The sequence below is a fragment of the Myotis davidii genome, unplaced genomic scaffold, assembly GCF_000327345.1.
Source record: "Myotis davidii unplaced genomic scaffold, ASM32734v1 scaffold705, whole genome shotgun sequence".
In the NCBI taxonomy this organism is placed as follows: Eukaryota; Metazoa; Chordata; class Mammalia; order Chiroptera; family Vespertilionidae; genus Myotis; species Myotis davidii.
In genome coordinates, this window is record NW_006296405.1 from 1,254,487 (window position 1) to 1,266,788 (window position 12,302).

Genomic DNA, 12,302 nt, shown 5'->3' on the forward strand with positions numbered 1-12,302 from the left:
AAGTTGAAATTTATCCATTGCTCCTGTTTTCTTTACAGCATGAAGAGGACTTTGAATTACGGAAAGAATTGATTGGACAGGTGATGAACCAGCTTGGACAGCAACTAGTAAGCCAGCTGCTCCACACATGCTGCTTTTGTCTCCCTCCCTACACCTTACCAGATGTGGCCGAAGTGCTCTGGGAGATCATGCAGGTTGACAGACCGGTAAGATTATTTTCATTAGGTACCCATTACTCCCAGGCCTAAACTTTGGTTCCTTGCAGCCAACTATACCTTTGAAAGCAGCCCTATTGAACATTCATGGATCCTAATTTAGGCATATTGCTAAGTTTAATTGTTAGACGAAGGGGGTCATATGAGGCCATTGATTCATCACTGGGTTATTGAAAGCATATTTTTGTCACTGTTGTATGGCTTATAAATTAAGTGAATACTAAGTGTACCCTAAGTGAATACTAAGTTTTGAATTCAGCTCTGTGGCCATCAGTGAGAAATGTGTTCATTTGTGGGAAATGCCCATGTATCACTTGTATATTGTTACAGGTGATTTAGGAAGTGTTAATTAACTCCAAGCTCCTTAGATAGCACTGTATGGTTCCCTGGTAATAAATTGAGTCAGAGCATTTGGAGGCATATAGGTATGTTGTAAAACTAGTCTATAATATATATTTGATTTGCTTCCTTATTGGATTTATTTGCTTCCTGCTTTACTTCTTCAACCAAGTTTTTTTTATCACCTGAGCATGGACCTTTTTTTTAGGCTATCCAGTAATGCCCAAGAAATTTCAGTACTAGTCCACATAGTCATAAATCAGGTTATGTATGCTGATGAAAATTCTGAACATAGTGACAAAATATATCATAGCCTGTAATTTATTTTTTTAAATAGGATTTATAATTTTTGATATTTAATATAAAAGCAGTTGGACCTAGTTAAAGTGAGCTATCTACCAGAAGAGAAATATCCAGATACTTACAACTTTGAAGTACATGTGTATCTTAACATTGTCTTTTGCTTTATGTTATCAGTGGCAGTTCTTAGCCTCAATTTCAGCAGTTTTACAAAAGAGAATGCACTTTTACTGTAAGACTCTAATATGACTGAGTCAGAAGTTCTACCTGGTCTGGTGTGTTCATCTCCAATATTCAGTGATTAGTGTATATTGTCTTAGTGGGCATATGCTTTACTTGATCTTAGGTTCAAACAAAAAACATTCACATGGAGAGCAGATGCTTAATAGATTTCCAACATTTTCTTTAGATTTATACTTCAGAAACAGCCACATTAACTTTAATTCTTATATATCAAACTCTGAGGCTCCTGCATGACTGCTTTTATCAAATAATCCTTCAGTGCTTCCATGTAAGTTCAAGTGTTTTAGGAATGAATAGTACCAGCAGTTCCCATTGCTGTGTGTTCAATTCATATGTTCTGTTTCAATCTAATACAGTAGTACTTTTGTGTTTTCCTGAAGAAAGTACTCTGTGAGCCTAGAGACCAACAACTTTAATTCCAAAAGTCCTTGACATGAGAAATAAAATGTCCATACTTTCTCACTTTTTTACAAATACACTTGGTTTCCAAGTAACAAAAGACTTATTATATAAATTTCATTTTACAAAAACATTCTTGATTTGTAAACATAGTTAAATGCTAGCAGAAGAAGAAAATGAGAACAGCAAGTTTGGACAGGAGTACAAACCATGTAACCATGTGCTCTTTAAGAGTTTACTATAGACCAGTGATGGCGAACCTTTTGAGCTTGGCGTGTCAGCATTTTGAAAAGCCCTAACTTAACTCTGGTGCCTGTCACATATAGAAATCTTTTGGTCTTTGCAATCATAGTAAAACAAAGACATATACTTTTGATATTTATTTTATATATTTAAATATACATAAATATATATTTATATATTTAACAAAGAAAAATCAACCAAAAAAATGAGTTTGCTTGTCACCTCTGACACGTGTGTCATAGGTTCGCCATCACTGCTATAGACCCATGAGCTAATGAAGCAATTTAAAGTGATTATTTTCTGTAAATATCAACTACAGCTGAGTTTTTGTAAAGGAACTCTTACATAAATTTGGGTTGTCTATACCCTATAAGTAAACTGATTGAAGTTGTAACTAAGTATTTAAGTCCAGAGAACATTTACATTCTTGAGAACTTTCTTAATCATACCATTTTCAAAGTTCAATACCTTTTTAATAGAAGATGACTTGCCAACTTTGTCTCTTGACTTGAGTGAACTTCTAAAGCCCTTTCTTTCTTGGCTAGCCACCTGTGACAAATTTATTCAGTATTTTCTTTTTTTTAATATATTTTTATTGATTTCTGAGAGAAAGGGAGAGAGAGACATCAGTGATGAGAGAGAATCATCGATCTGCTGCCTCCTGCATACCCCACACTGGGGATCAAGCCCACAACCTGGGCATGTGCCCTGACTGGGAATCGAATCATGACCTCCTGGTTCATAGGTCGATGCTCAACCACTGAGCCATGCCAGTTGGGCTTATTCAGTATTTTCAACCTAATTTCTCAGATTGCTTTACTGGAAGATGACAAGGCTCATTATATGCTAGCTAATTAGTCTCTGCTTTTTAGTTTAGTTTCGTACTGTTTTTGTTTTGTTAACTCCTGAGTGATTTTTTTAAATACCAAAACTTTGTCAATTGAGGATTTCCTGAATTTGTTGTCCCTGCTTTGTGTGTGTGTGTGTGTTGGGTTTTTTAACACATTGTTTGCGGGTAGTTTTTATCACGCACTAACAGGTGGCGTGAGCCATTTTTGCTAATTTTTTGCGCAAATGGCAACATTCAGTAAAATTACGATAACTTTAGTTTATGTATTTATACGTTACCCGCATTCTACCGCTAGTCTATAAAAAACATATTAATACGTGTCCCGCGCTCTACTACCAGTCAACGTAAAACGTATAAATATGTTTCCCGCATACAATGTGTTAAATATACTTTTTATTGATTTCAGAGAGGAAGGGAGAAAGAGATAGAAACGTCGATATATATAAAAGCCTAAGCAACCACTACGATCTGTCGACTGAATGACCACTCACAATGACGAGGCACTGACCACCAGGGGGCAGACACTTAGTGCAGGAGCTGACCCCTGGTGGTCAGTGTGCTCCCACAGCCAACCTCCCATTGCCGGCCAACCTCCTGCAGTCCCGATTGCCTGCCAGGCCAAGGGACCCCACCCATGCACAAATTCATGCACCGGACCTCTAGTCAATGATAAGAGAGAATCATCGCCAAAACCGGTTTGGCTCGGTGGATAGAGCCCAAACCAGCTAGGGCTTTTTTTGTTTGAGGAGAGTGTTGTCTTCCTTGAGGGCAACATTTGAAATATTATGCAGTATTCTTTTGGAATAAGGAAAGGTTTATTGATGGAGAAGATGTCTGAAATCCATCTTAAGAAAGTACAGAATTCAGGCTTCTTTTATGTCAAGTGAAGGATAAATGGGAGAGGCAAGAAGTGATTGATAACCACAGACATCTGGACACCAGCAGGAGTCCAGAGGCCAACAAAGGTCTGAGGAAGATTATTAAACTTTTTTGTTTTTAGTCTTGATTCTAGTTGATGTGAGTATGGTTACAAGCTTCCTACAAATAGTTTTGAATTTCCTGTACATGAGAGTTTACTGCACTTGTTTCCCATATAATCCAGTTCAGTGGTACAGATTCTAAGGGCCTCATCACAATCCTCATTGATGATAATACTGTTGGTAACAATGAAAATGACACCAGGTGTTAAAACTGGTGGTGTCAGACCAGACCTCAGTTCAGCAACTTTGGTACTTGAGTTCTGGCTAAGAAAGAATTCAAAGCCAAGATTCAAACTATAAGAGAAAGTTTATTTAGAAAGTCACACAGGTAGAAGTGAGTCGAAGAAATAGGCTCAGGAAACAAGTTATAGAGGCTAAAGAAGGGCCCTTGGAGCTTAGGAGAGGGAAAAGGAAAGGAAATGCACCTGGGGGAAGAAGAGGGCAAGGGGAAAGGGACGGCATGCTTCCAGGAGGGAGAGTGCGCCATGCAGTACTTTTAAAGCATTTGTAGCGTAATATTTACTTTTCTCTAGTCTGTTATCATAAATTAACATAATGGGAAAACATATAATGTCAAAAAATTAGCTGGAAACTATAACCAAAGTATACATTACTTAAGAAAAATGTGAAGAAAAATTAGAACTAACTCAAAGAAGAACAATTCAACTGAAAATAAGAATCCAGAGGAAGTCTCTAGAATTTTGATTTTTAGTTTGAAGAAGGAAGGAAGCAAGGGGGCGGAGGATAAGCAGTTTTTGTGCATATGAAAGGTACAAAGATACCTTGTTTGGGTATAAATAAATTTTTCTAAATATCAACTAGAGTGAACAACAAAAGAACTTTCTAATCCAAGGAAGGGAGGGTATCACGAAAGACCTTATTGACATGACTTCTGAGAGAGATGACCTTAAAATCCTGAAATTTCTGAATTTATATTACATTTATACTTTGACATGTTTACTAACTATACTTTTTGTCCCTACCCTTTCTGATACCTGAACCTTTGCCTTTGATCTTTAGACTCAGAGTTTTATGGCAGATATTTAATTTTTAAAATACTGTATGAGTTTAATGACAGGAACAGAACAATAGCCTCGTCCAGGAGAGACTTCCATCTCAAGGAAGAAGGCTCTTTCTGAAATGATGTCTGCTACCCCTTTGAAGGGAAGTCTAGGCATGTCTTTGTATCTGATTCCAACCCCCAGAGGGTTGAATGACCTGAAAATAGTGCTTTTGTTAATTCTTTTACTTGCTTCCAAGCCCCAGGGCACTAATGTACTAAGGAAAACATGCAGGTTTTTGTTATTACCTATACAGTCCCAGTTGAGTAAGCCCTGCCTCCTTTAAAAACTCTTCTTCTTCTTCTTGGTACAGACTTTTTGTCGATGGTTAGAGAATTCCTTGAAAGGTTTGCCAAAAGAAACAACTGTGGGAGCTGTCACAGTGACACACAAACAACTAACAGATTTCCACAAACAAGTCACTAGGTGAGTGATGCTGGGTGTGTGTGTTTTTAAAGGAGTATGAACTGCAGCTGGGGTGTGTAGAGAAATATACCTTTGTTTCTTGTACCATCTTAGTTACAGATCTGCCCAGGAGTATGTTTCTTATGTGCCTTTGTATTTTTAGTGTCCATGTAGTCTTGAATTGCAGATTGGCATGGGAAGCCAGTCTTGGGGAAAATATCACCATGTAGTATATGTGTGTGTCAGTTTTATTGTACATATATTAACTGTTATAAGAACTTAATAAGTAAGTGGAAGCATTATATTTTTCAAAAGAAAAATGCACTGAGCAGCACACTACCCTGCAGGAGATGTTTTTTCCTTTGAAGTCCTCAATTCTCATTCATATTCAGGGGTCAAGAATGCAGGTGTCTGAATAGGTGAAACATTGATTGTAAAACAGAGTGATGTAGACTGCAATAAATTGGAAAAATTTTGCCATACCTAAAACAAATAAAAATCTCTCTGGGATGCATTAGGCCCATGAGCCACTTGTTTACAGCTCACTTAAAACGTTACGTGTACATAAGTGGGTTTTTCACTATGAACGTAATAAACATTTTATATAGCTACATAGTCTTTCTAATCACTATTTTATATCTATACAGGTATTGCTTGATTTCTTTATAGTACTTTTCTTAGTAGACATTTGATCTTGTTGTTTGTTGTTGTTTTCAGTGTTATAGATAATATGGCAAGTCTAGCCTTTCCTTCTTTTGACCATTTTCATTAAAATCATTGAATCAAAGGTTATGAGACTTTTATGGTCCTTGATAATATTAATGACAGCAACTTAAATTGGATGTTATAACTGTGTGTTACCTTGCCTGGATATTCCTTTTTGTGTCTAGAGTCTAGAATTTTGACTAAATTTTAGGCGGTGGCTTATATTCATTCAGTTGTGGGACAATTTCTAGATCCAAGAATGAGTGTTGCAAAAGGTTATAGTGGAAAAAACTTGAAATATTCCAATTGCCCATCAGTAGACAACAATTATATAGCAGTTTGTCTATACTAGTAAGTAGGCACTTAAAAAAAAAAGGAAAAAGTGCATATATGAAAAATAAGATATAAAGGAGGGAATAACAGTATCATGTAAACTCAACTTGCACTTAAATTTTTTTATTTTAATTTTGATAAAATACAGAGTTGATCATCTTAATCATTTTGAGTACACTGTTAGCAGTGTAAGTACGTTCACATTGTTGTGACTGTAGAACTTTTTCATTTTGCACAACTGAGGCTGTGCCCATTCTCTGCTCACCCTGCCCCTGGCAGCGATCATTCTGCTGTGTGTGTGTGTGTGTGTGTGTGTGTGTGTGTGTGTGTGTGATTGAGTGCTCTAGATACCTCATATAAGTGAAATCATACTGTATTTATTTGTTCTTTTGTGATTTGTTTAGCATAATATCTTCAAGGTTCATCTGTGTTATAGCATGTGTCAGAATTTCTTTTTAAGGCTAAAATAACATTTGTGTGTGTGTGTGTGTGTGTCTATATATACACCACATTTTATTTTTTTATTCCTCTGCTGATGAATATTTGAGTTGTTTCAGCCTCTTGTCTGTTCTAAGTAATGCTTCTGTGAACATGAATATACAAATATCTTAAGCCCCGGCTTTCAATTCTTTTGGATATATATCTGGACATGGAATTTCTGAATTATATGGCAAGTCTGTTTAATTTTTTGAAGAACCTCCATACTATTTTCCATAGTGGCTATTTTATCTTCCCACGAACAGTACATTAGGTTCTGATCTCTCCATATCTGTTTTTACTTTTGTTGCCTGTGCTTTTGGTGTCATATCCAAGAAATCATTATCAAATCTAATGTCATGAAGTTTTTACCCTATTTTTTTCTAACAGTTTTATAGTTTTAGGTCTTTGATCAATTTTGAGTTAGTTTTTGTATATGGTGTATGTTAAGCGTCCAACTTTGTTTTTGCATGTGGACATCTAGTTTTCCCAGCACTGCCTTTTTCTGCATTGAGTGGCATTTTTATTGAAAATCATATGCAAGGGATTTATTTCTGGGTTCTCTATTCCATTGGTCTGTGTGTCCGTCTTTATGTTAGTACCATACCATTTTAATTACTATAGCTTCAATTTTAAAATTGGGTAGTGTGAGACCTCCAACTTTGTTCTTTTCAAGATTATTTTGGCTCTTCTAGGTCCCTTGTGATTCCACATTTTTTTGTTTTCACACACAAAAAGTCAATTGGGATTTTTTTTTTTAATAGGAATTACATTGAATCTGTAGATCAGTTTGGATAGTATTGACATCTTAACAATATTAAGTCTTCCAATCCATGAGCACAAGATGTCTTTCCATTTATTGGTGTCTTTAATTTCTTGCAGCAACATTTTGTAGTTTAAGCATTTTATTCTTTTTGATGCTATTATAAATGAACTAATGTGTACTTTTTAATATATATATATATATATATACACACACACATATATTACTTTATGCATAGAAAATTATTTCTGGAAAGATATATAACTAGGACCAGGAAGGGAAGGGAAACTTGCACTTCATAACCTCTGTACTATTTGCATTTATTTCATGACCATGTGCTATACTTTTATATTTGAAACCAGACCCAGTTTTTAAAAGTGAGAAAAAATACAATGAATTTTAGGCAATGGATCAAGAGCTAAGAGCTAATCTTCTTTTCTAAGAATTGATTTCTTTTTAAAAAAATCTTTATTATTGAACGTATTACATATGTCCCCCGTTTTCCCCCATTGCCCCCTTCTAGCTCACCCCACACCCCAGACCTTCGCCACCCTATTATTGGTGACCATGGGTTATGCATATATGCATACAAGTGCTTACCACTCACTCACCCTCCCTCGCCTTCCCTCTGAGATTCCAGTCTGTTCTATGCTTCTATGTCTCTAGATCTATTTTGTTCATCAGTTTATTTTGTTCATTAGATTCCACATATGAGTGAGACCATGTGATTCTTCTCTTTCTCTGACTGGCTTAGTTCACTTAGCATGATACTCTCCAGGTCCTTCCATGTTGTTTCAAAGAGTAAGAGATCCTTCTTTTTTACTGCTGCATAGTATTCCATGGTGTAAATGTACCACAGCTTTTTTATCCACTCATCTACTGATGTGCACTTGGGCTGTTTCCAGATTTTAGCTATTGTAAATTGCACTGCTATGAACATAGGGGTGCATACATTCTTTCTGATTGGTGTTTCAGGTTTCTTAAGATATGAGAATTGATTTCTTAATGTCATTTTATTTTTTTTACTTATTTAATATTTTTTAATCATTTTTATTTTTTAATTACAGTTGACATACAATATTATATTCATTTCAGTGGTTAGACACTATATAACTTACCAGGTGATCACCCTGATAAATCTCATATCCATCTGACATCAGACATAGTTATTAGAATATTATTTTTTCTTTTTGTTTTTTAGAATATTATTGACTCTATTCCCTATACTGTACTTTACATCTCCATGACTATTCTGTGACAACCAACTTGTATTTCTTAATTCCTTCGCCTCTTTCACCCTCCCCCCAAACTCTTCTCCTATCTGGCAACCATCAAAATGTTCTCTATAGCCCTAGCTGATTTGGCTCAATGGATAAAGCCTCAGCCTGCGGACTGAAGTGTCCCAGGTTCAGTTCCGGCCAAGGGCACATGCCTGGGTTGTGGGCTTGATCCCCAGTAGGGGGCGTGCAGGAGGCAGCCAATCAATGATTCTCTCTCACCATTGATGTTTCTATCTCCCTCTCCCTCTCCCTTCCTCTCTAAAATGAATAAAATATATATTTTTTTAAAAATGTTCTCTATATCTGAGGCTCTTTCTGTTCTGCTTTATTTATTTTGTTTTTTAGATTCAGTTGTTAATAAATATGTATATATTGCCATTTTATTCTTAATATTTTTTATCTTTTTTTTTCTTCTTAAAGAAGACCCTTTAACATTTCAGGTAATACTGGTTTGATGGTGATGAACTACTTTAGCTTTTTCTTGTGTGAGCAGCTCTTTGTATGTCCTTCAATTCTAAATGATAGCTTTGCTGGGTAGAGTAATCTTGGTTTAGGTACTTGCTTTTCATAACTTTACATATTCCTTGCCACTCCCTTCTGGCCTGCAAAATTTTTATTGAGATCTCAGCCGACAGTCTTATGGGAGCTCCCTTGTAGATAACTAACTGCTTTTCCCTTACTGCTTTTAAGGTTCTCTCTTTATCTTTAACCTTTTGCATTTTAATTATGATGTGTCTTGGTGGGGGCCCTCTTTGGGTTTATCTTGTTTGGGATTCTCTGCTCTTCCTGGGCTTGTATGTCTCTTTCCTTGACCAGGTGAAGGAACTTTTCTGTCATTATTTTTTCAAATAGATTTTCAATTTCTTGCTTTTCTCTCTTCTCTTTCCTGCAGCCCCATGATGTAAATGGTGGCACACTTGACCTTGTCCTAGAGACCACTGACAGTATCTTCATACTTTGGGATTTCTTTTTGCTGTTCGGGTTGTGTGTTTTTTGCTTCCTTATATCCCAAATTGCTGATTTTATTCTCAGCTTCATCTACTGTACTGCTGATTCCTGTAAATTATTCTTCATTTCAATTAATATACCCTTCATTTCTGATTGGTTATTTTTTATGGTTTCTATGTCTTTTTTCATGCCATTGAAGTTCTCAGTAAGTTCCTCGAGCGTCTTTATAACCATTGTTTTGAACTCTATATCTAGCAGTTTGCTTACCTCCATTTCATTTAGTTCTTGGAAATTTCTCCTGTTCTTTTACTTGGGACCTGTTTTTTGTTGTATCCACATGTTGGCTGTTTCCCTGTGTTTGTTTCTATGTATTAGGTAGAGTTGCTATATGTCTTCTGGACTTGGTAGAGTGGCCTTATGTAGTAGGTGTCCTCTAGGGCCCAGTGGCACAGCCTTCCCAGTAACCTGAGCTGGATGCTCCAAGTGCACCCCTGTGTGGGCTATGTGCACTGTCCTGTTGTCATTGAGCCTTAATTGCATCATGGGGAAGGATCGACCCCCAGGCCAATCAGCTGTGAGGACTGGCTGCAACAACAGAGAAGAGCTATGGAACAGGACTTGCTTCAGTGAGGCTTTGGTGCTCATAGGGTCCACCCCTTGACTAGTGTTGCTAGTGGAGATGGTAGACTGTAATCCATCATGGTCTAAAGCTGTCCACTGGGTACACTGGCTCTGCAGCCTCCTTGGAGATGCAAGATCAGCTACTGCCTGTGCTTGTCTGGGGCCACCAGCATGAGCTGCAAAGCAGTCTGTAGATGATTGCTACTTGTGCTGGGCTTGGAGGTGCCCAGGAAAGGCCAAGCTGTAAACCAAGGCTGGTTGCCTCTAGTGCCATGCCTGGAGCCACTTAGCAAGAGATGCAAAGTACACATAGATGCTTATTTGAAAGATTTTAGGAAAGTCTGAAGCATGGGACAGGAGAGTCCATTTATATGGAAACGCCCCTGGAAACACCTTGGGTGGGACAGCAAGTTGATAGGTGCCAGGTCTCAGGGAATTACCAGGGCAGGGTGAACGCTGTGAGCCAGGTTGATGGAGACCCAGAAGTGGTGCCTGCCTTCCAGCTCTGTGCGGGAAGGTCTCAGAAAAGGAACAAGGAACTCTGCCAGTACTTTTGTCTGACAGAAAGCTGCACCACCACCATTTCTCCCGCCCCACCCCCCCACCAGCTCTTGCCCCAATGCCAGACAATTCAGTTCCTCCTTGTATGTCCCTCATACTTTTAAGCTGTGCTGGAGCTCAGGGGGAGTGAGTTAGAGTTAAGTCCATGCATAAGCCCTTTAAGAGGAACTGCCTCTGACTCCAGCAGCTTTCTGTGTCACTCAGCCACAATCCCTACTGGTTTTTATAGCCAGAAGTTAATGGGACTTCTCTTTCTAGTTCTGGAACCCTGGGCTGGGAGGCCTGGTGTGAGGGTAGGACTCCTCGCTCCTCAGGGAGGACCTATACAGCTGAAAAATCCCTCCCAGTTTTAAAACACCATACATAGGTTTTGAGTTTTCACCCCTCCTACTAGTCCCAATGTGGCTTCTTTAAATCCCTAGTTACAGGACTTCCATTTGGCTGGATTTCAGGCAGTTCAGAATGATAGTTCATCTGTAGTTGAGTTGTAATTTTGATGTGGATATGGGAGGATTCGAGTACCACATTTTTAAAAAATATTTTATTGAGTTTTATAGAGTGGAAGGGAGAGGGATAGAGAGTTAGAAACATCGATGGGAGAGAAACATCGATGAGCTGCCTCCTGCACACCTCATACTGGGGATGTGCCCACAACCAAGGTACATGCCCTTGACCGGAATCGAACCTGGGACCTTTCAGTCTGCAGGCTGATGCTCTATCCACTGAGCCAAACCGGTTAGAGCTCGAGTACCACATTTACCTACACTGCTTTCTAGACCTGAAGTCTTGTTTTTTAATTTGTTTTTTTTGTTTGTTTGTTGGGGGGGGGGGGAAGAAACATCAGTGATGAGAGAGAATCATTGATCAGCTGCCTCCTGCATGCCCCCTACAGGGGATTGAGCCTGCAACCTGGGCATGTGCTCTGACAGGGAATCAAACCGTGACCTCCTGGTTCATAGGTCAGTGAACCACTCTGGCCGGACTTGATTGGAAGTCTTAGTGTCATTTTTCAAAATGGTTTACTTTCTCATCTCCCAGAGTATCGCCAATAATTTTGTTAAAGTTAAAATCCCAAACCTTGAGTGCTATTTTTAGTTTACCTGTGGCTTAACTTCATGCCCCAGAAGTAACTGACTTTTGGCCAGAAATCAAGTGGGATGTATGACTGGAAAGTAGCATGTGACTGCCTGCTTTCGTGACACATTTTGCCAGAAAAGGGGACTTCCCTTCTACTAAGGAGGCATATACTAGTATTGACTGGGATGACCTTATAAAATTATTTATTTTTACTATAAATCCTCCCAGTAGAAGTAGTATTCTACCTACAAGCTGTCTCAGGGGTAAAAGTATAATTAGTTGCTTTTCTCTACTATTGTTTTACTCTGTTCCTTCTAGTAACTAGTTGGTCAGTAGAAGGGCAGGATGATATTGACTCCAGTTAGAGCAACTGGGAACCTGGGGCTTAGAGTCACAGATGTCGGTTTGAATCTTGCCACTTACTGGCTGTTACTTTGAACTTCAGCATATTTATCTTTTGAAATAGGGTTAGTAGCCCTAGCCAGTTTGGCTCGGTGGATAG

The 12,302-nt window shown here is 38.2% G+C and overlaps 1 protein-coding gene across 6 annotated transcripts in view; it reads left to right on the forward strand.

The window, feature by feature from the left end:
• Positions 1-12,302, forward strand: part of TNPO3 (transportin 3) — a 104,664-nt gene that overhangs the window by 85,704 nt on the left and 6,658 nt on the right. For all 6 annotated transcript variants that reach the window (XM_015568891.1, XM_015568888.1, XM_006771385.2 and 3 more), the window contains 2 exons: positions 39-206; positions 4,944-5,056. In XM_015568891.1, coding sequence (XP_015424377.1) covers positions 39-206; positions 4,944-5,056 — 281 coding nt within the window. The remainder of the gene's footprint in view (positions 1-38; positions 207-4,943; positions 5,057-12,302) is intronic.